Source organism: Rhinolophus ferrumequinum, chromosome 11 (genome assembly GCF_004115265.2).
Source record: "Rhinolophus ferrumequinum isolate MPI-CBG mRhiFer1 chromosome 11, mRhiFer1_v1.p, whole genome shotgun sequence".
In the NCBI taxonomy this organism is placed as follows: Eukaryota; Metazoa; Chordata; class Mammalia; order Chiroptera; family Rhinolophidae; genus Rhinolophus; species Rhinolophus ferrumequinum.
This window is the reverse complement of record NC_046294.1, coordinates 14,459,875-14,484,747: the sequence shown is the minus strand read 5'-3', so window position 1 is coordinate 14,484,747 and position 24,873 is coordinate 14,459,875. Positions and strand designations below refer to the sequence as shown.

Sequence of the window (24,873 nt, the reverse complement as noted above, 5' to 3'; positions counted from 1 at the left end):
GCCGTCCCAGCTTGTTTTAAGTAGTTCAAATACTGCAAGTAACATGCGTGCTAAGGCATCTACTTTTATTCCTTCTGACTTCAGAGAATGTCCTTTTCAAAGGAAGTCAGAGTGTTTTACTATTTTTTCCTACTTAATCCCTGGAAGGAACACGGAGGTAAGTACCTCATCCTCACCTGTCAAGTGGACAAAGAGGCAAAATGACTCACTCAAATTACATAATGAAGTATTGAAGGAGCCAGAATGACAGCAGCCTGGCTGTCAACGTCTCGTTCAGCTTCCAACACACAAGATCAGTAGTTCTCATCTTTTTGTGTCCGTAACATAGTTGGGTATTAGGTTTTATATAAGTATATCTGAAGAGATGAAAAGACTCACAACAACGGTCAAGTCAGGCACTATTACAATAAGACAGTGTCTCAGTGCCTCTAGTATGTGTCAACGAGCAGAAATGTCCGCCTCGCCTGACTGTTTACTCACCTACTCACCAGGCCGTCTCACGTGCTTAGGAAACACAGGCTTTCTTTGGCACCAGCCTCTCACCTCTCACTCCTACCAACGTGTACCCCACTCTAGAACACAACGTGTGACTTCCTCAGCACCAAACTCAACCTGATGTTGCAATACCAATTTCAGCAAAAGTGCATTTTACGCATTGATCAAAACTTGGTGGCATACTAGTATGCTAGGCTATGCAAGAAAAGTCCACCTATCTTCAAGAAAGCAAAGCTGCTTCCTCAACTAAGAGGTCAACTCGAATTTAGTGGTTAATTAGTACTTTAATGCAACATACCCGGGAAATAAGCAATTGACAAGCAGTGCCAAAGACATTCATTAAGGTCTACACCCTCCTGCATCACATCAGAACGACAACCTCTGGGATAGACAGCCAGGAAGAGACAACCAACCTGGTCTAAGGCAGCCAGAGCTGGAAAGATATTGTACCTCCCCAAAAAAGCTTGTTGAGGGAAAAAAAAGCTGTGTAAGTCTGGTTGGAATGGTAGGAACTTTGTGGTTAAGATACACAAGGAAAACCAGAGCAGTGATAACTCGCACTTTTGTAACATATTCCTCTGATAGGAAAAGTATCCTATTGACATCTTTGGGTAAAGCTTTGTAATAGAACATTGTTTTTCTGTTCTTGTGGGGGAAATTGTGACAGTGATGTAATGATCAAGATAAAATCTAGGACTTCTGGATACAGAATAACAACAGTAATTCAAATTTCGGAAAAGGTAGGAAAATAATGATTAAACCTAGATTCTTAATGAAGTTAACTTAAATTTTTTTCTGTTAAAAATTCCCAACATATAGCATAGGACCTAACACACAGTAGTGCTCAAGAAGTATATTCCATTGAATTTACTGCACACAAATTTGAAAATAGGACTAAATTCCAGTTGAACAGCAATGAATATAGTTGTAAAATCGGTCAGTTTGGGTCTTTTTCCTGGTTAATTAATTTCTTAAGGAAGTTAGCAAATGTGAGACCCCCCCGGAGGAGACAGTTTCCATTGAATAAGGGAATAAATGAACAAATTGTTCTGAGGTGTAAGATTGATACGAACAGAATATACTCATGTACTTCGCAAATAATTTCTACCTCAAATTCTGCCCTTTGTTCTAATGTAGCTATATTGTCTGTTGGACTGAGAGAGGTAAAAACCTACAAAGGACTAACATTCATTCTAGATTTTTCCCTATGGCTAGCAGATATGATTAGGCTCAAGAAGAGAAATACAGTAGTGGTTCATGGAGCTCATCTAATCTCTATCTATCTTCTTCTAAGGAGATTTTTGGACATGGTCTTTAGAGTCAGAAAGATAAAAAAGCAAGAACATCAGAAGATAATCAATGCAGTGTGTCACTGAGAAATGAAAACTGTAAGGTTCAGCTCGAGGAGGTCCACAGTTACCTACAGGACGAGAATGACGACTACACTATGTTCCCATATGATCAACCTGAGGACCTGGAGAGATGAGGAGAGGAGAAGAGAAAATAAGTGGGGCAAACTGAACACATTTTTAAATGGAAAAAAAGTCTTATCAACAGCAAAACATTAAATAAATTAATAAAAATGAAAGTATTTTAGGTCCTTCTGAAAGTGGAATGGTAACCCAATTAACTTTAAACTTTAGTCAACCTAGCTGGCAGGAAGCCTTCAGGGCCCAATGCTAGGTGTAATTTGGAATTCAAAGGATTAATCATGATTAAAAGAAGAATTCAAACCTCTGGTTTCTCACAGGAAAGCACCTATGGGTGAATCCTTGATATTGCCAAATGTTCAACATTTAAGAATATCAAAGCCAAAGGAGAACACAAGCAAAATATTCAACAATTTAATGTCTGGGTCCTAGGCTGAAAAGGAACAAAGAGGCAAGCATTTCTTTACGAAGTAGCCTGGGGCTTAATCTCACCTGTATTAGTTTGCAATATTCTTTGATTGAGTCTGTATATGCACATAAAAAATCTCCTGCCATCACAGACTATCCAATGAAGAAAGGAAAAAGGGAAGATGTAAGAGGAGCTTTGAGGATAATTCAATTTGTCAAAATTAGAGGGTCTAAGGACTCAAGAGTCCAACATTTTCTGTTAGAGACGGGGCTCCTGAGGCCATTCCCAGTTTGAAAGTTTCAGTTATACTCTCCACATGAAAGTTATAAGTCATGTAAAATCGTATAATGTCAAATTGTCAACAATGCTTAGCTCTTGATACAAGAATCTCATAATTTCTTGCCATGTATGTTTCACTTTTACTTTAAGGTCTCAGATCTGGAGAAAGGTGGAATAGAAAACTGTGGCATTCAAAATAAGGAGGGCAAATAAAACAGGCATGTTTAAATTAAGAATATTCCCAAGTACCAAGACTAAGATTACAGTGGTACCTCGGTTTTCGAATGTCTCCATTGACGAACATTTTGGTTTATGAATGCCGTAAAGCCGGAAGTAAATGCTTCAGTTTTCGAACACGACTCAGAAGTCGAACATGTCACATGGCTTTCGCTGAGTGCAAGATCCTGAGGCCTAGCTGTCGGCTGTTTTTAAACATTTCAGAACTCATGGATTATGTTAGAAAACCGAGGTACCATTGTATTTTTTTCAGGCTTTTTAAATTCTAACACCTTTTCTTTAGGTGTCAGAAAAGAGCACTGTCTCTCTCCATAGCTACACGAGCCTTTCACACAAAAAAGTCCCTTTCCCACGTGAGACACTAATAACACAAAGGAAAAGGTAGGCAACACCACTTGGTGCCTGAAAACAAAGACTAATAAAGTAAGTACATGCTAACCTAAACAAAACTTGGAGTCCCTGGAAACAATGGTGGAAAGGGATAAAAAATATACGTGAAGTTAGGGGGAAAACAGCCACTTAGCCTTTCCTTCTATAATCTCCTAACTCTACAACCAATTCCTCAGTTACTTCCACCCAGGAGTGGCTTGAGAAATTCTATAAACGAGTCTTAGGGTCGGCAGTTTAATGGGTGGATGTGGGGATAGGTTAGGTCTTGAAGCTGCCAGCAGAGCAAGCCCATTAGGTTTTCACTTAAATGGTGTCTTTTTAGGGGTGGCTTGGGTTGGATAATAGTGGTAGAGAGGTATCTAAAGATTCCCAAGCTAAGCCTTGGCTGGTGCTGGCTGCTTCTATCACACAGGACCTTCAGATTCTTCCTACGGAGGACACAGATTAGAATAGCTGAAAACTTCACAACAGTGTTCCTCAGCTGTGCCTGTACTCTGTCCACCTAGAACTCGGGAGTGCAGAAACTGGGCATTTGGAAACAACTTATTTCATTTCTGCATTGACATTTTCAGTTTTAATTAGTTTACCTAATAAGCAATATAACATTTTACCTCTTTTCCCCAGTCACCTCACTTCAGCAGAATCAATGAACGTATTTAGGCCAAGAAACACTTTGTGGCTTTTATAAGCTCTCAATTTGCTCTTGTGTTAGCTGTATTCATTTTGCCTTAAAGAAAATCAAGTTTAAATTCTGGGACCCATGACAGATAAAGGTAAATAGGAGGGGAAGTGGAGCCACGGAGCAAAGGCAGAAAGGATACTGGCTGAATCTCATCGCCACACACTCTAACCTCTTATCAGGCAATAAGAGATAAGCTCTAGTTGTATACAGGGATATTCTCTGCCTCTTCAGATTGCACAGTCTCCATTTCCATTCTCAGCACCATTTTCCTTCCCCAGGCACACCACTGCCCCACCTCCTATTGGGAAGGGAATCTACATTTCATCCATCCCAGGCTCAGCTGAGTGGGTCACTTCTCTACTTACGAGTGGCAAACGGCCACACGCACACATTTCTAGCTATGGCAGCAGCTCCCTTTTTGCCTCATGGTCATTTCATGAATATTGGCTACGCTTCAAGGCAGGGCAAAGAGATATTTAATACTAAGCACACTAACCGACTGGGAGCCCTGTTGAGTTGGATGGTAACGTGCTCGTCAAAGCCAGATTAAATTCCCAGTAAGTTTACATCTTTCTGGTACACAGGCTATCATATTTTGAATGCCACTGCCCAGTGCAAAATCCAGGGCTTACCACCAGCAGAGCCTGCATCCCACCAGTCATTGAGATGTTCTGAAAGAACATCAAAGAAGTCCTAAAAGAATAACTGGGGAATATTAAATTTGTCTCTATGTGTCCTGAGGCCCAATCCATGCATTCACATGTGGAGCCCATAAAATAGTTTTGAACTAACCTCATCAGTAAGGCCAAGCAAAAGTGAAGTCCAATGTTTGGGAAGAATTGAATTCTAGCTTCTCCCAACCACTGGCATGAGAAATCACAGTGTGCCTCAGAGACTGGACACACCAAGACCCCCTGACTGAGTATGCAGGAACTTTTCTTCCAAGCTGCTTTTGTTAAAGGAGCTGCGGATTTTAAATGATGCCATGGGTACAGGTTCACTTACAGCCAATTTAGTAAGTGCTCACACAGTTAAGCCTGTCAGTCTTACTCCTACACAGAAATACGTGTGGCCCCAAGGGGCCCAAACACCCACAGAGCTCTTCTGCACATCCTTTTACCCTCCAGCACACAGAAATAGAGGGCTAAATCTCAGAAAACACCTAGAGAAAGAGAAAAGGTAGTTTCTCTGAAACACGATGTCTAGAAAACCAGGATCCAGCTTCCCATTTGGATGTAATTTCTAAATGCATGTCTCTCTGAATACTCCAAATAATGATCTAAACGATTTCTCTCAAGTTCCAAATCTATACATCTAGATCCCTTGGTATGCTGACCCTTTCCTTTCATGTATATGTAAGGACACTTAACATAGCAATTTGTTTAGAGTGAGCTACCAGGCTAACCCAGATCTCAAAAGTCTACTTAGTTATGACATAAGCATAGACTTGAAAAGTGCTTGTACATTGGAGCCTGACCCCTCTTGTTTCTCTTTGGAACTCTACAACACTACGTGAAGAAGCGTGAGTTAGCTCGCTTACTGGTAAACAGACGAGAGACAAGTCATCCTAGTTGAGGCCAATCAGCCTGCCAACTGCCAGATTATGTCCGTGAAGCCCTCTGCATTGGTTTTCTATGGCGGCCATAAGCAATTACCCCAAACTTAATGGCTTAAGATAAATTTACTAGCTTTCGGTTCTGCAGAAATCCAACATGGGTCTCAAGGGGCTAAAATCAAGATGGTGGCAGGGCTGTGTTCCTTTCTGGAGGCTCTAGGGGAGAATCTGTTTTCCTGCTGGCTGTTCCCATCTTCTATCACTGCATCTCTGACTGATCCTTCTGCCTTTCTCTTCCACCTTTAAGGGCTCATATAGAGTGAGTCGACCCAGATAATTCAGGCTGGTCTCTTGATCTCAAAATCTGTGACCTTAACCACATCTGCAAAGTCCCTTTTGCCACATAAAGTAACATATTCAAAGGTTCCAGAGATGAGATCTTTGGCAGGCCTACTAATATTCTGCCTACTATTCCAACTAAGACCGTCCACACCCAGCCAAGCCATCACCTACACTCCAGAGTGCAGCCAAGTTGGCCCAGACCGGATGAACTGCATGCACACAGGATCCACAGAATTGTGAGAAACAATAAATGCTGTCCTAAGCCAGTAAATCTGGGGGTGCTTTGGGAGGCAGCAAAAGCTAACTGATACAATGGCCACGGCTACACCATTTTTGAGGGGTCTGTGCAACCCTCAACCCGGTAACATGGATCGTTTCCCCTTCTCTGCTCTGGAGCAATGAGCGTGTCGAAGAGGCCTGTGGCAGTTTTCTGCTCTATGAATCATAAAACAAAATAATTCAATTAGTTTTATTTCCTCTTCCGGTTCAGATATAAAGATTATTGCTGAAATTTAACAAAAGTCAGCCTCATTATTTGTATAGAACCAGAGAGGGACTTTCTGATCCAAGACTGGAAGCTACATACATGGAAAAATATAGATGCTAGAAATCTTAGGGAAAGAGCTGAAGGAAGAGCCATCTTTTGATAGAGCAACAGCTGTTGATGGGAGAAATTTCACTGCCTCCCACCCAGCCATCTCTCCTCTCTGCATAAAGACCAACGGAAGCTTTGGGGGACAGTCTATAAGCAGGGTCTCTAACCCTTCATTAGCTAAGTGCTTTTTCTCAAATGGGCTCTCCCTCAAGCGAGCTGATAGAGGTCTGGGAAACTTCAGTACAGGGAAAATGCCAATGGCAAGTTAATGTCCTATTGGCTCCTTTGGCTGACTTCCCTGTGCCTGGGTCTTGCCTATTAATTGAATGCTATTCGGATTCCATCTCAAAAACAAATGAGGATGGAGACCAGAGGCCTGCCTTCCCCAGACTGATAAGAGCAGCACAGTGCAATTATACCCGAACAGCTTTGTTTGGAATGTAATCACCGCCCCAGCCTTCTTCCCAATGGGATGGCAGCAGTGTAATTACCTCTTCAGGATTCATTGTTTGGGAATGTAATTCTTTTACAGGGCTCTCTTTCTAGGGGAAAGAAGCTGCAACAAGAATGTCAGAGAATTCCTAGCCCCTTCCCCAGTAGCAGTCTTCTGAGCTGAACAAACTATTTTTGTTTTCTGAAAGTAATGCCAGAGTTTAAATTTCAGCCTCTTCCACCAACAAGGAATCACCCCCCTCCCATGATGATTCTATGTGAAAAGTCCCGATCTAAAGCTAGACTGCGTGAGTTCCAATTTCTACTCTGTCCAGTACTAGTTGCAGTTTTGGGCTGATTACTTCATCTGTGCCTCAGTTTTCTCATTTGTAAACTGGAATGTTCTGAAGATGAAGTGAATTAATATGTGAGAAGTACTTAAAACAGTACTTGCCATATATAGTAAGTGCTCTTGTTGTTTTGTAAAGCACATTTCAAGTACCATATTCCACAGCCACTACATTCTTCAAATGTAATCTAATACTAATGCACGGTCAAATCTAAGCTTGAGTTCCTATGTTCTTTGTTTCCACAACCCTTTTACCAGTGCAGCATGAGGGGCAATGTCCTGGATAATTGTAAATGCTGCTAAAGAACTGACACGGTCTCTGAGCTACTTGTCTCAGTAAAACTCCACTCTAATAGGCAGGAGTGACTGCAGATATTTCCATGACAGTCTTTTCTTTTGTGTTACTATCCAAGGGAAACTACGATATAGAGATTTGTGAACTCTTGATGTTGGGAAAATTAGCAAGTGTTACCAAAAGCAGCTGTTGGCAATATGGCAGATTCTGGAGAAAATTCTTTCTAGCCAGATTATTTATGAAAATAAATGATATGTTTTCCTTACGTGCCTTCAGTATACCCCTCCTCCCTGAATAATACCCTGTTCCCACTGGGAACTTCCATCTTTCACCTCCTGTCCAGCCTTTCTTCTGCTCCTTTGTAGTCTAGACCAGTTAAATTCTTTGCTTAGGAAGGAATATTTTTTGGCTTGTGCTTCTCCAGCCATGAGCCACAAGAGTAAAAATTATGAGTTTGTTTGCCAGGCAGCCCCAAAGAGTAGAGCCCCACCGCTCAAGTGAGTAGGGGGTGAAGCTGGGCTGCTTTCACATGGCACACGGCTGCAGCGAGCGGGGCTTATGAAAAACCCAGGGGCTCATGGGAATAGCCCTATAATACGAGAGACTGTGGTTACAGGATAACTGGCTCTGCGACGACACTCAACTCCCAGCCAAAAGAAAAGCCCCATGGAGTCTCAATACTCCAAAAGGTCCCTGGTCAGCCACCTGCAGGTGCTTTCCACATCATGGCTTATACCAAGATATCCTATTTGCTCTTGGCTTCCAGGTGAGTGGTATAAGGACCCTGGAGAAGAGCTGGACTTGTGGATCAGTAGGTATTACAGAAAGGAAATTAACACCCTGGTTGGCTCTACTTTGGTAGAGAGGGTGAGAGGTGCTGTCCCCAACTCCCATGGCATTTCCAGTCAGTTTGGAAAAAATGACGCTGCTTGAGGACATGAAATGGGAAAGAGAAAGAAAAGCTAACGTGAGCTCAGAGTTTTAGAAAAAGAAGGTGGAGGGTTAGTACTCATATTGATCACTTAGGTAAAAACTGATGGAGTAGATGGGGCAGCAAATAGGACTGTTCCAAGTCTTTCCAGAGTTTGTAGATTTCTAATTTAAGTCAAGTGGAGACTGGCTACCGCCTCCACTGGACAACATGGGCTTTGACCTCACATTTCGCTTTTTCTTTCCTCACATCTCCTCTGTAGATTTCTATACTGTTATATCAATTGTTCTGAGGGTTGCAAAACGTCAAAGCAACACCAATCATAACCGAAGCAGAGAGAAGGAAAAGGGTTCTGGCATGACAGTGGGTACTTTTAGATTAGAGGGCATCTTTGGCTCGCACCTTCAAAATGAGCAGTATTTCTAAGAAGTACACAACCACAGGACTTAATAAACTCTACGACTTAAATATATCAGTCTAGGTCTAGGGAAGCCCCAGAGCCCAGAAAACAAAGCACAAGGGTTTCAATCCAGATATGTTGATGTTAACATTTCTTTTTCGGGAGGAAGAAGGGGAACAGGTGGGAAATTGGTTAAGAAGTTAGAACAAAGGTTCCAGGTCCATTTCTCCTAGGAACCAAACTCCTAGCACAGCTGACAAGAATCTGTTTACCTAGCATAAAAGCTTAACGGACTTGTATTTTCTACTGTAGGACTCTGTGCTCTCACGGCCAGCTTTCTGTTATACTTCTACTTTACCATTTAGCATAATACCCACTGTCCTATAGCTGTTTGTGAGCATGACAGGCTTGCTCTGTAGATGGTAAGCTTGTGGAGAGCAGAGATGGTGTCTCATCATCTGGGTACTCGCATAAACCTAACACCAAACCACGCAAACAAGCAAATGATCATCAGTCAAAAGGGCTGATATACCAACTGAATACTGTGTAGGTCCCGTAATCACGACTTCATTTTTTCCCATTATTAACAACTCCAAATCAAGAAGTTATAACCAGGGGCTCACCATCACGAACACATCTTAGATTCCTGGCAGGTACATCCCTTAATGTGTTACCAAGTCATCTCTTCCTGTTCTTCTGTCTCTGTTCCTAGCTTATTGAGTTAATCTAGACCCGTGTTTCTCAAATTTTAAAGGGTACCAGATCACCTAGAAGACTCTTTAAAACACAAGTTCCTCAGCCCCACGACCAGAGTTGCTGAGTCACTGGGTCTGGGGTAGGGGCCAAGAATTTGCATTTATAACAAGTTCCCAAGTGATGCTGATCCTACTGGTCCAGGAACCATACTTTGAGAATCCCATTTTGCCATGGTTACATAGTTGCACTCTGTCAGCTGAATATATGCTTATTTCATCAGCACAGGTTCTGATGGGGGTGGGGCAGAAAAGGTTTTTTAAATGCAAACTCTGACTCCTCTACTCTACCCACATGGGTTACATGCAGGCAACAGCAGTCACATTAGCTGGTCAAACTATCAACACGGGGACCTTCAGGTTACCATCTGTTGGTGCCATAGAGTACAAACTCCCAGTTTTTTTTAACTCACCGACCATAGCATAGGGGAGAGAGCCCTGCTTGGGACCCAGGAAGAGAACCACTAGGAAGAAAGGCAGAACAGTAAGAGATCAATAAGGTTATAATCAGTGATGAGATGGCATAACTCTAACTCGTTCTGGCCCCCAAAATCTGTAATAAAAATCATAATAATAACAACACTAGCTAACATCTACTGAACACTTATGTGCCAAAAAATATTATTCTAAGTGTTTCACATATATTAACTCATTTAATCCTTAAAACAGTTCTATGAGCTAGATACTATTATGCCTACTTTACAGATAAAAAAAGTGAGTTCCAAAAAAGGTAAAATAAATTAACCGAGATTACATTGCTAGGAAGTAGCAGAATGATTATATGAACCAAGATAATCGCTCTGGAGCCCACACTCTTTGCTACACTGCCTCTCACGCTGACTATACACTGCAAATGGCAGGTGTCCTCCTTCAGCTCCACTCCCTCATGCTCACAGATCCACTCAAAAGATGAATGGGGGGGTGGCTGGTTGGTTCAGCTGGTTAGGGCGCAGTGCTCATAACACCAAGGTCGCCGGTTTGATTCCCACATGGGCCAGTAATCTGCGCCTTCCGGAACCAGCATGAAAAACACGACTTGACTTGGAGCTGAGCTGCGCCCTCCACTACTATACTAAAAAAAACAAAAACAACAACAAAAAAACAATAACTTGAGTTGGAGCTGATGGGTCCTGGAAAAACACACTGTCCCCCAATATTCCCCAATTAAAAACATAAAAAAGATGAACGGGGATACAGTCAGTCTCTTCAAACTGTTCCAAAAGACACAAATCATTGGTCCAAGCCCAGGTTTGCACTGCATTCCCCTCAGCTAATCTATCAGGATTGGTAGTGAAAGTCGCAGGGGAATTATTACATTTTTAGTGGCAGGGCCAAAACAAAACATAAAAAATCAGGCTACTCCCTGCCTACACTGTAAACTCCCCATGGGTTTAACCATTTAATTATTTTATAAGACCCAAGGTGCCCTGGAAAATGCTAAGCCTATGGAAAATGCTCTGTACAGTTCAAAGTGACAGTATAGAAAGGGCGCAGGTGTGAAGCATCCATGGGGAAAGATCAAGAGGAAATTTCCTGGAGATGGGGGAACAAAGGCACACACACAAAAAATAAGTCACATAACAGAAAAGGGACAGAAAAGTTCATTGACAAGGCCCAATATTTTCCTCTAGAAAAGCCCGAAGAAGCACAGGCCATTCAACTTAGAAACCGGGACCCAGTTTCTCAAAGAGCACACCTCTCACTCGTGGTGGACAGTATGTGGCGTATGGAGATACAGTAAAGGGCTGGGGTAGAGAGGACGTGGACTCTCCAGTGAGCGGCAGACACCAAGTAAGGCAAAGGCCCTGGGTGCTGTAAAGCATCTGGGAAGGCTGGCTTCTCTGGGAGCAGTGCTGCATGTATTTCTCTGTTTCCCAGGCAACCAAGCCAGCTCCTTATCTCCTTCCCTTTCATCACTGGAGCAGAATGAAAGGTAATTGGATTAATTATTAAAGCAGCACTAGCTAGTACCATCACTACTAATTGTCCATTTATCTGGGTTTATAAACAGCCATCTTAATTGATGTTGAGTTGGAATGTGCCACTCACTTTCTTTGCTTGGCTACTGGATAACAGAGAGGTACAGAACATGCAAATAAAGGGTCTAACCAGAATTACTACTCATTTCTATTCATACTTATTTAATATACCATGATACCCTTTTAACTGTATTCACTACTATTAATCTTTTCCAGATTTTCCAATGCAAGTGAAGATCTGGTATACATACAGTAAATAAGCAATTTGCTTTATCAGAAGCATGATATTAAGTTGAGAAATCAGGCTATTTCCTAAAAGTCAGAAAACCCAGGGTCCCAGATGCCCACCTAGTTGGCCAAACTAGACTAGACAGGCCTCCTGTAAGTAATTCCTAAGGTACCAGGCAAGTGGATAACATCGAAGAGAAAGGGGCAAAAGACACAGTACTGTGAGATACACACACACATCATATATACAACATATATGTATATATACATAACATATCATTCATATAAACATACATATATACGTATATACACACACATATGGTTATGTGTGTGTATATACATACACATACATGTATATATGACAATAATAGCACAAAGGAGGGGGAAGGGAATGTAGCTATAGTGGAACAAAGTTTCTGTATCTTACAAGTATGTAATTAAGTATGTATGTCTGAAGTAGATCCTGATATAGTTTAAAATCAATAAAGGAATTAAAATAGTATATTAGAAGATATCTACATAATATAAAATAAATCAGTAAAGGATAAACAGAAACGAAAAAAGAGAAAACAGACAAAAATCCAAGTATATCAATAACATTAAATGTGAATGAACTAAACAATCAAATCAAGAGGCAGAGATTGTCACACTAGATAAAAAACAAGATCCAACTATAGGCTTTCTAAAAGAAACACACTTTAGATTTAAAGATAAAAATAGGGGGTGGCTGGTTAGCTCAGTTGGTTAGAGCGCGATGGTCATAACACCAGGGTTGTCAGTTCAATCCCCACATGGGCCAATGTGAGCTGCGCCCTCCACAACTAGACTGAAACAACTACTTGACTTGGAGCTGATGGGTCCTGGAAAAACACACTTAAAATAAATAAAAGTTTAAAAAAGAAAGAAAGATAAAAATAGGTTGAAAATAAAAGAATGGAGAAAGATAAATGATGCAATCAACCATCATAAAAGAGTGGAGTAGCTAGACTAACAAAAGAAAATATAGACTTAAAGACAAACAATATTACTAGAGACAGAGGGACATTTTATAAGGGTAAAAGTGTTAATTCATTAGGAAGGTATATAACAATTACAAACATTTATGTACTTAATAACAAGGTCCCAAAATACATGAGGCAAAAATGGACAAAACTGAAGGGAGAGATACACAATTAGCAAAAATAACTGGAAAATTCAATACCCCATTCTTAATGATGGGTACAACAACTACACAGAAAATCAGCAAGGATATACAAAGCAACATTATCAATCAAGTAGATCTTTTTGGCATCTATAGGACACTGCATATAATAATGACAGAATACACAATCTTCTCAGGCACACAGGTAACACTCTCCAGGATAGATGACATGCTAAGCCATAAAACAAGTTTCAATAAATGTAAAATAATTGAAATCACAGAAAGTATGTTCTTAGACCACAACGAAAATAAATAAGAACTCAACAACAGAAGGAAATTTGAGAAATTCACAAATGTGTGAAAACTGAAGAACACACTCCTAAATATACTTGGTAGAGTTGCAGTAGCTTTAAACGCATTTATACGTCTTTAAGCACAGGTTCAGAATTTGTGTGGTCTAATCGGTCAGAGAAGAAATCTGAAGAGAAATGAGAATGGCTGGGCACAAAGCCATCTCTAGCCCAAGACATTCGACCAGGCCCCAATGACCTGTGGCTAGGAGCAAGAAAATCCTGACACTTCCCATTGGTTTTAATCAAAATACTAAATTAAGTACATCAGGCCCACCATCTGCTGGGAGCAGATGCTCATTAGGATGAAAGTCAAAAAGATTAGGCAGGCCAAATAACTAATACCCAACATTACGAATACCCTCAGAAGTTTTTGTTCTTCCAGTAATTACCAGGAAGATGTCAAATGCCAGGGCTTCTCATTTCATTTTTATGAGGCCTCAAACATGCAGAAAAATATTATAAGCTTAAGAACCTTCTGGCAGATACTCCTTACTTGAAGTCAAGCAAAACACGGCACAGAAGACAGAAGAGTTATTAGGAACCAGGCAGACAGACCTGGTTTAAAGTTCCAGGCCTGCCTCTCACTGTGTTATACTGGGCAAGTGCCGTAACTTCTCTGAAGCTCTCTTTTCTTCCCTGCAGAATGGAAACGCACCATCTACTTCACAGGGCTTTTCCAATGACTAAAGGAGATAACATATGGGGAGAGCACTTCGGACAGTACCTGGCTCCTAGTAGGCAGTCATTAAGTTCATTTCCTTCTTTAGCATCAGCTGCTTCTTTATTATCAGAGTTAGAGCTGTCTGCTAAACAATCAGCAGGGGGAGCTCCTTAGTTTTTGCCTGTTTCCCCCAAACTATCCCTGGTAGAGTTGCAGGAGCTTTAGGTGCATTTATTCCCTTTAAGTACAGGTTAGAATTTGTGTTGCTGAAGAAGGGTCATGACGTGGGTTGATGGGTGACTGGAGGCCACCACGAACCTACAGAAGTGTGGAGAAGGGTCCAAGATAAGGCAGAAGAGATGAACATTAACAGACTATCAAAACACTTCTCTTGTGCAGCTTCTGTTTTCTATTACCATTCTCAGGCTCTTGTGGGCGGAAGTGGGCAGAATAGATCTTAATTTTCTGCAAATCCATTTTGTTGATGATTCTGAATGGCTTTGAGTGAAGACTCATTTGCTACCATAGTACTGGTCATGCCTCCTAAAACTGCAGGTGTGTATATGCTTTGTCCCTCTGTGCCTGCCAAATTTCCATGCTTCACCCCTGGAAAAAAGCCACTCACCGTACAAAGTTCTGCTTTATGTTTGGAGCTAAGAAGCAAACAGCAAGACCGAAGCACAGCAAGCCACCTAGACGCTGAGCTACAGATGGGCAGGGATCACGTCTGTCTTCTTCATTCTGTTAGCCTACAACAGTACCTGGCACACAGCGGCAGAACAAATATCTCTTGAATGTAATTGTTCTGAGAACATCATAAACCTCATTCCAATCATACAAGAGAAAGTGCCTTTCCAGGAAAATTGGGAGTGCTCACTGCTAAAAAGCCAATTTGTCTTTCACTTCAAAAGCCATTATTATATCAGCTCTATTACATGATCACAAGTTTAATAAAAAGCAAAACATCTGTGTCCAATAAGATTTTCCTCAGCAAGCACCACTGGGTCATGAAAAGCTTTGTCTAGAAGCCATTTAAAATACAGACAGACTTCGTTTTATAGTGCTTCATTTTACTGTGCTTCACAGAGGTTGCAGTTTTTTTACAAATTAAAGGCCAGACTCTCCACCAGCAAAAAAAAATTACAATTCACTTTATTGACATGGTCTGGAACTGCAATGACAGTATCTCCAAGGTATATATGCCTGTAGAGGAACTAAAACAACTAAGAAAAATCCTGAAGATCATCCAAGTACCCTGGGAGCTCTTTCCCTATCCCAGATTAAAGTCCTGGAAGGGAATGCTGTTTCTGATGCTATGTCCTTTAAAGTGACCGTGGGGGGCAGACTAGGAAGCTGTGGAGTCCGACTGCCTGGTTCAGGTCTGGCTCTTCTATTTCTGGGCAAGTTAGCCTTCTAGGCTGCAGTTTCCTCCTCTGTTAATTAGATAACAGCACCCATCTCACAGGATGACCGGGAGAAAGAAATGAAATATGACTGGGGAAAGCACTTAAACCACTCCCTCGTATACAGCTCAATAAGTGGTATAAGTGCTCAATAAGTGGGAGGCTTTTTCAGATTGCTTTTGTTGTTGTTACTATTATTATTATTGGACTTTTCTCAAGAGAAGAAAAAAGTAAGACAACTGTCAATAGAATCTGGAGGGACATCCAAATATCTACGAACGATGAAGATTTTGAAGAAAAGAACAATAGGCATTCTGTAACATATATCTTGAGAAAATGGGAGAAACTAGTTTAATTGTGAATGGGAACCATCTGCTAATCTAACTCAACAGTGAGGTTCTTGAGTCTGGATTTCCTTCCCCTCCTGGCACATTGTACCCTTTGTTAGAGAAGTTTTCTCAGTAGATTTCCTATCTCTAAACAACTGCCTGCTGGAATACAACCCCTATATTCAAATGTATTCCATAAGTGAAATTGGGCAATTTGGGGTCAGACCTCTGGGCATAAAGTAAGGAACAGGAAACGGAGGTAGAGTTATTAAATCAAAGGAGAGGGGGAAAAAACAGCATACAGCTGTTCCAAAAAAAGCTCAATGCCAAGAAACCGAGGTTTTCCAGCAGTAGAGGAGGAGGAGATGCTGTGTGGGGTGGGGAAGACAGAGGCCTGGAACAGAGGGTAGAGAAGGGCTCCGTAGGGCTGCCTGGCAGCAAGTGATTATCTGCCAGTGAGGAGCTTCCACATGCTAACCGCCAAGCCACATGGAAGGAAGCACCACGCAAGGAGAAGCACAGAGTCGTGGGGTCTGCTGACCGGCTCAGGCGAGAGCGCTCCTCAGATATGGCTGTCAGGGGACCACGCTATAGTCAGCTCCAGCCAAGCCTGGGCCGATGGAGTCCTGGTGTCCAACAGAGAACCCAAGGAGGTTTCTGGGATTTCCAGGCCTTGATGCTGGCTCAAGGATCCCACTGCTGAGAAAGGGCAGGTCTCAGGACCTACCAGCTGGCACAGCAGCTTGGTTAGAAATCGCATTCTCCCACCTCACGGTGCCACTGCCTCCGACAGATCCCTCCCTACCTTTAACCATCACATGGCCCAGACTTTTCAAAACATAATTTCATTTTAAAATTTTTAAGAAAGATGCTCATTAAAGAGACACTTAAAAAATAAAGATATACTTAAATGTGACTTGATTTTTATACCTTTTATACCTTCACATACATAAATTTACAAGTTGGCAGTGGAGGTGGAAGGGAGGGAGGAAAAGAGTATGATGGGGTAATGGCCTTTGTCAGAAAAAATGGAATACTGCTTTGTTTCCTTCCTTAGAGCTCGCCCAGAAGCAGCAGCACACACCGTGTCCCAGAACCTGGTCACGCCACGCATCTTAGCCCCCAAACACTGGTCACGAAGCTATCCAGCCACCATAACACTGCCTCAGCTGGGCTTGTGTAGCCCATTTTCTGTTCTGTGGAGATTTCTGAGCCAACTCTATGGCTCTCTTCTCCTCCTTCCTTGGAAGATTCCACGGTGCCTGGAAACTCCACGTGCTGCCAGTAGCAAAGGGAAGGAGAAGTGTGCCTTAAGTTCCTAATTAAATCACAGGATCTGGCTCAGGAGCATCTCACCAACTGAAACATGAATAAGATACCTTTGTCATTCAATTAAAAGCATAGCCAGAATCTAATTGCTGGATTAGGAGACAAATGTTTTAAACAAAACAAAATCCCCCAAAAATGTTTTTTTAAAGATGTTGGAAGAAAGTGGGAATGGGCAAGAGAAAGCGCTTTCTTCAACCCTGCAGTTTCCTGCCTTGAAGTAAGGAACTGAGTACAAGACTTCAAAACAGAGTTTTCAGCCAGCTGCCAAGATGCCGTCACATCAACACAGGTAATGGAGGGAAAAGCTTTACCTGGTTCCCTGCCCCTTCACATTTTCAAAATCCAAAGAAACATTTCCTTACCTGCCAGGACCCTGTTAACAGAAGAGTGAGTAGCCAAGCCAGGCTGTCCACGTTCATGAAAAATCCCAGCATAAGGCAAGTATTCAGGCAGCAAGAAACGCCTACAAGAAGGAATCACATGTAAAAAGCCTACTAAGACAACCATAAAACAAGGGAGATATGCTATGAACCTACCCTCAAGAATCAAGGCTAGGGGATCCAACTAAGCCTACAAATCCACAGAAGCCCAGCGTGGAGTAAAAATTCCTAGGGTTTGTCCCTTTACAGGTTTGCACCTCCTTCCTGATCTTTCTTCTCAAGTTTCCCAGGGCTTCTATTACTGAACAGGATGCTCCCAATGCCACTAATCTCTCTTTTGATTGTGGCCAATCATCTCCTGTCAAGTCTTCACGTGGCAGGACTGGACTGTAGGCTCATTAGGAAATAATTCCAGATATGGACAATCCAAAGACCAGAGAGTAGGTTTAAAAACTAAATCCCAGGCTCTCATAAAGGCTCCCTTATCAAAGTCTCTCATAAAGGCTGACCACCCAGTTCTTACCTGGGGACAAAGCGTCCAAGCGAAGGTGCAGACATCCGGGCATTGCGTGGAGCTCGGTGCCTGGATCTGTCACCATTGTCCCTGCAGAAAACAAAAAGACCGCACATCAGAGAGTCACTAAAGCAGAATCAGCCACCAGCCCAAAAGACATAATAACCCCCAAACTAAATTCCTACACTTAGGAGAAGACCCCAGAGAAACCAATGATCTGGTTCCTTACTAATTTGGGTGGCACATTCACGTACCATATTTCTGGAGCACCTAAACTAAAAGATTCATGAGCATTTACTAACAGTTCAGCAAGAAGGGGGATGATTTTTCTTGAGTTAATGTGGTCGCTGAACTCTGTAGCTTCTTCTGAAATTGAAGCCAGGTTTAGGTCTTTGAAGGAATTGGGAGACAGACAGAGAGAGAGAGAGAGAGAGAGAGAGAGAGAGAGAGAGAGAGAGAGAGAGTTTCTCTAGATTGAAAGACACAGAGAAACTTGGGCTTTGAGAGATCTTGAAAGAAGAAAAATTCTCCCATCAATTTCAACCAGCAAATGGTTATCTTTCAATGAATCTGTTTAGGTTCTTGGTGTGAAAAAAATCATTGATAAGTGAAAGAAAAACACTAAGCAGCCCCTTCTTTTAGAGACTGAACAAACTGACAATGATGAAGAATATTAGACAATGCAAATCTAAGTAAGGTTAGTTGAGTGGAAAAAAAAAATCTCTAGGTGTGTTTTTTTAATGGTCTGTAATAACCACCATTTATTAAATATCCACTAAGTTCTAATACAAAGGTTATTAATATGTTATGCCATTTCATACTTATAGCCATCCTATGAAGTTTTATTATCTGTTTTACAGATAAGGAAACTATGGAACAGAGAGGCAAGTGCCCAAGATCACACAACTAGTAAGTAGTTAAGGCAGGATTCAAGGAAGATCTGACTCTGAAGCCTTTGCTTTGCACCACACTTCACTGCTTCCTACAAGAAAAGAGAGGAAAGACTTCACGTGGCTTAGTTTCCAGTGCATCAAAGGAACAACAAGCCAAAGGGCATTGGCTGGACAGAGAGTTAAGTAGCTGCTTAACCACTCCACAAAATAAATGAGCCTCTGAGAGCTTGATTTGGGACAGTTTCTGAATTCTCTCTTTGGATTATCTTAAACTTAATGTGATAATCTTCAAACTGGCCCTGGAACCAAAGTTAAGACAACACTTTGGCTTTCAAATGGACGACTGGGAGCTTTACAAGCCAGAAATGAAAGCCTAGGAAGGTTTTTATGTCTTAGTGGAATTGGATGCTGAGCATTTCGAGACAAATCAATACCAGGGATATTGGAAGCTAATCCATTAAAAGTCAGTACTTGGTTTTTATTTTCCCAAAAGAGAAAGCATACTATTGTTTTCCCTATCATATCATATTCCCTTGACTTTAAACTCTACAGATGAAGGGAAGCAAGGAGGGAGGGAGGGAGGTAGAGACAGAGAGAGAGACAGAGAGAGAGAGAGAGAGGGCCATATGGAAAGTAAAAAGGGAATTAAAAAGAACAATGAGATCAGAAGTTCCCGACCAGCAGGCTGCAGCTCTGGGGAGCCCACAAATTATATTATAAGGTCTTGGTAGCCACATGTACACAAGGAGTAGGTGAATATCAAACAAATAAGATAGCTCTCAAATTAAGCCTATTATTATTTTTCAAATATATGTAGATTCAAGTTGTGATCAAAGTACCAATTCGTTTAAAAGTACAAGTGCATTCATGATAGCTTTTCATAATAGCATAATTCACTACCAGTGGGCATTAAAAGTAAAACTAATTATCACAAGAAGAGTTAGAAACTATTTTGAAGTTTAAAAAGGGTCCTAAAAGCTTAAAAAGGTTGAAAACTAAGTTACAGACAGAAGCATCAGGGGACAAACCCAGTTACTTTATTTTACTGCTATGAGAGAGTGGGTCTTCTCAGAATCACACTGTGGGAGCTGACAATTACTTCTGCAAGGTCCAAAGAGCCTTCTGGACAAGAAACAGTACTCTATTTGGTGCTAGCAGGGTTGAAGAGCAGGGGAAGAGAAGCCAGTACCCCAACATGACACAGAGCTTGCTGCAAGGACACTAGAAGACAAGTTGGAAAAAATGGACCAACACCAGAGCTAGTGGAAAATGTGGACTCCTATGACATATTTCACAAGTTTCTTCATTGTTATTAAAACCTAAAAGCAATCAACTTCTTTCTGATTCAGCTTCTCCCTCCATTAAAAGGGGGGTTGGGGGGAGAGCATGGACAGAGATAATGGTTTTATAGTATTTAGAGATTACTGTATATATGAAAATAAGAATGAGATCAGCTGGCTCAGACACAAGCCATGTCTCAGACTGACGGTTACATTAGGCATAAAAGAGGCAGTATACGAGGTATGACAATTAAGTTTGCAAATTGTTGCAACAATGTCGCTAATCTTTTTTGATATCAGAGGGATTATTCATTATGAATTTGTACCAACTGGACAAACAGTTAACCAAGTTTACTATTTGGAAGTGCTGAAAAGGCTGCATGAAAAAGTTAGACGACCTGAACTTTTCGCCAACAATTTATGGCTCTTGCATCACGACAATGAACCAGCTCACACGGCACTGTCTGTGAGGGAGTTTTTAGCCAGTAAACAAATAACTGTATTGGGACACCCTCCCTACTCACCTGATCTGGCCCCCAATTACTTCTTTCTTTACCCAAAAATAAAGGAAATATTGAAAGGAAGGCATTTTGATGACATTCAGGACATCAGGGGTAATATGACAGCTCTGGTGGCCATTCCAGAAAAAGAGTTCCAAAATTGCTTTGAAGGGTGGACTAGGTGCTGGCATCGGTGCATAGCTTCCCAAGGGGAGTACTTCGAAGGGGACCATAGTGATATTCAGCAATGAGGTATGTGGCACTTTTTCTAGGAAGAGTTCGCGAACTTAATTGTCAGACCTCGTAGTGAGTGAGTGGAAATGTATTTGCTGGTCCTCAGCTTACCATCTTAATTAACAATGAGGAAGTAGCAGCTAAATAGCATCTCAATAAAATGTAGAGAAGATTTCAAATTGAAAGTGTTGAGAAGCCTAGCAAAGGAGAGATGACAGTATGGGACCCAGGATGATTAGGAAAATGTGAAATGTGGGGAACACACACTGAGATGCTGCCTATGGGGGAAAAGCAAAGACAGCTAGGAGAAAATAGCCTATAACAAAACAGCTCAAACATTTATTGACCAGGAAAAACCTTGAAAACTGGAATGGGTTAGGGGGCAAAGGTCAGAATGTCCAACCAAAGGACAAATTAGGCAAGAAGAGGAGAAAAGGTCCTGCGTTAGTTTTTTGTTTTGTTTTGTTTTTTATTTTATTTTATTTTTTTATTAGGTCACTGTGTTTTTTCCAGGAACCATCAGCTCCAAGTCAAGTCGCTGTCCTTCAATCTAGTTTGTGGAGGGCGCAGCTCAGCTCCAAGTCCTGTCGCCATTTTCAACGTAGTTGCAGGGGGCGCAGCCCACCATCCCATGCGGGAATCAAACCGGTAACCTTGTTAAGAGTTCGCGCTCTAACCAACTGAGCCATCCGGCCAGCCCTCCAGCAGCTCAGCGGCAGCTCAGCTCAAGTCGTCGTCTTCAATCTAGTTGTGGAGGGCGCAGTTCACTGGCCCATGTGGGAATTGAACCAGGAACCCTGTTGTTTAGAGCATGCCATCTAACCAACTGAGCTAACTGGTAGCCCCAATGTCCTGGGTTTTAATGTGCTGCCACACAAAAATCCCTGACTAAAAAGCACAGCTTCGAATAAGCTAGAGGTGAAAAGAGCAACTAATGACTTTAGATGCTATAGTCTAGAAAGAAGGGAGGATTCAGAAATAATGAGACAGGGAAACAAATTTCAATGCATAGGATATTTGTGGGGGAAGAGGGGTTAGAAGTGAGGGGAGAGGAAGACTGGTAAGAGTTCCAAGAAAAGAGAAAAGGAATTAAAAGTACTTGAAATAATGTAGATTTTAGAAAACTACACCGACTCTGCCATTCACTTCAGTGCTGATACACGACCAACACGAAACAAGGCTCCGTGAAATGAAGGAAGCAAAATTAGCGTCGGGTAGACACTGAATCTGAGTGAACTGGAAGACGTCTGCCAGATGGACAGTGGGAGAGGGGCAGACCCAGAGAGAATTTATCTTAGGAGGGTGCTAAATACTGGGGCCTCACATAGCCCGTGCCCATTTCGGGGGGGTGGAGGGTCCTAAAAAAAACAAAATGAAACACGGTGAAGACCTGAGCTCGCAAATATGCTGGTACTGCTCCTCCATCACAGGAAGATTCTTTCTCACCAGAACACTTTCCAGGGAAACACCAGAGAAATCCTCATCAATTTCATCGGCCAGAGCTGCCTTTACGCCAGCAGGATAGAGGCAGGCTGAGTGATTAATGGCTTTCCCAGTTGTTGAACTCTGCATCTCTGATTAACTCTCAGAGGGGTATTTGGGAAGGAAAGGGGGGAAAATAATAAGATTTTCTTGTAAAAGATTGTATAAGGAAAAAAACACCCTTCAAACAATCAAGCATCTAAGACAAGGACAGAATACCAGAAAACACATCTCTGGAACAAGGGAGAAACACAGCAGCAACTCTTGCTAAATGCCTGGGATTAATTGCCTCAGAGAGAGGCTGTAATTTAAAGGAATGAAAAATATGCCTACAGACTGCTGTCTGAGTCCTGACCAGACAGTCAGGTTGTCATTACTCCTCAGTGACACACGGCTCTGACTCGGAATTTATAAATGAAGCTCTTGCAGCACATAGCTCAAAAGGCCATTGTCCTCTTGATAATACACAGTTGACTTTGCTGCAAACCAGACTATTGAAAAAATACTTGTGCCCCTACGCTCTTGTGTTTCTACTCAATCTCCAGACAACAGAAGTCCTCGTGGGTATCTGTCCCTGGTGGCACAGTGATCTTGGCCGAGTCCTTTCCATACTCGGGTGCTACTGGGAACTGAGGCCCAGTCTCAACTGCCAAGACCTGTGCACACAGGTAAGGGCTTAGATTTCCGGGAGGAAGACACAGGCCCAGCTGATAACATTCATAGGGGCCACCTCACAGCATAGGTCTCTTGGAACTGCAGGCTTAATTTTCCTCCAAGGAATGGAGAGATAACAGATAATTACCAGCTACAAATTCCTCCCTTTGCTTACTCTCCCTTTAATTTCATCTGCATATGCACAATAGGAATATGGAAGCCCATATTCCTATTGTGCATTTTATGTTAACAAATATACAGTGTACCTCCAAGTGGTTATGTCCTCCGTTACCCCTCCTGGCTGTTTAATTCTTTCCTTCTGTATTTCCCCATTCTAAGCCTCAGCAATCCAGACACAGTCCATTTTCTTTCCCTTCTTCACTCCTCACAATAAATATTCATATGTATTACTTGCCCAGAAGGAATACTAACTCTAAAGCTGCTGAGCAACATTATATGTTTCTAAGCAATAGGCTCAAAATCCTCAGTAAAGAGCTAGAATTCAAGTAGGCATATATTTCATGAATATTTTGGGGCTTACAAGAATCAGATATCCTATTTCTAATCCTCAGGAAGTCTCCTCACTTTTCTGAGACTTTCCATTATTCCACCTTTGCTGAATACGAGGAAAATTCTTTTAAGGTAGTTATCTCCAACAAAGATCTAAGAACTTTAGAGCTTAAAGAAACGTCAGAGATTATCTAACCTCAGTGCACAGATCAGACATTGAGGCCTACATTGGAACGGGGACTTGCCCAAGAACAGATGACAAAGCACCGGCTCAGCCAAAACTAGAACCCAGGGCTACTCCCTAGACAACAGTTGTCAGACTGGGGGCCAGTGGGCATTGAAAAGCGACCCCAGTTCCAATCAGGGCTGTTTTAGGAGTCATTTGCTAGTCTAAAATTTAGTTCAAAATGGTCCCAGTAAGAGTAAAATAGGACTTGGGACATTTTATTTGGAGAAGTAGGAAGTGAGACGGCTGAGCTCTTAGGCAACTCATTCCCCCAGGACCATTCAGAAACAGGCCTTGCTCTTGAAGAACCTCGAGGCCTCTTACACACAATACTAACATTCAGTCCTCATACACACGTTCTCACCTGTATTTCACCATGGCTTTCTAACTGGTTTCCCTGCATCCACATACTTGCCACTTTAGGTCACCCTAATCAGTGCTGTCAGTTAGCCTAAAATACATATTGAATAATGGCTGCCCTCAGATAAAAATAAAATCAAAATTTCTCAGGCAGGCTTTCCAGTCCCTCCACAATTCAGGCCTTTCTGATGTTCTCTCTCATATTACAAACAACAAACACTCCGTAGCTCTAGCCACAGATCTATCTACCCAGGGTCCCCAAGGAAACCCTGTAAATCTCCTGTCTCTGGGCTTTTGCATAAGCTATTCCCTTTTTCTAGAATCTCCTTCCCTACCCCCATCCTCCACATCAATTCATCCAAGTCCTCTGCAGTTTTCACACCCCTCTTAGATCCATGAAGCCTTCTCACATCTCCCCAAATCCTCTTTTCATACCTGCTATCCAGTACTTCAGTGGCACTTTATTATAGTCTATCTTGTAAGATATGTACGCAGAAATCTGATGACGTTATTCCACAACTTAAAACTCTTCAATGCCTCCCTCGCACCTATGGAATAAAGTCCACCTCCTTTGCAAGGTATAGAGAACTCTCTAGATCAGGTGCCACTTTAACTCTCGGAGCCTGTCTTCTGTCACATTATCTCGGACGTTACACTCTAGCCATACCTATCAACCTGAAATAGTCCACGCTGCTTCATGTTTCTATAACTGTGTATTTATTTGCCTTCCTCCTAAGTATACCTAGAGAAAGGTCCTATTTTAAGACTTCAACCTTTCTCTATAAGCCCACCCTGTAAAAACAATCAACCACCACAGAAAATCAAGTAAATGAAATTATTGAAA

At 41.9% G+C, this 24,873-nt stretch overlaps 1 protein-coding gene across 11 annotated transcripts in view; it reads right to left on the bottom strand.

The window, feature by feature from the left end:
* Window positions 1-24,873, bottom strand: part of AMBRA1 (autophagy and beclin 1 regulator 1) — a 158,428-nt gene that overhangs the window by 67,997 nt on the left and 65,558 nt on the right. For all 11 annotated transcript variants that reach the window (XM_033119316.1, XM_033119315.1, XM_033119314.1 and 8 more), the window contains 2 exons: window positions 17,900-17,980; window positions 17,359-17,459 (listed from right to left, as the gene is read on the bottom strand). In XM_033119316.1, the coding sequence (XP_032975207.1) occupies window positions 17,359-17,459; window positions 17,900-17,980 (182 nt within the window). The remainder of the gene's footprint in view (window positions 1-17,358; window positions 17,460-17,899; window positions 17,981-24,873) is intronic.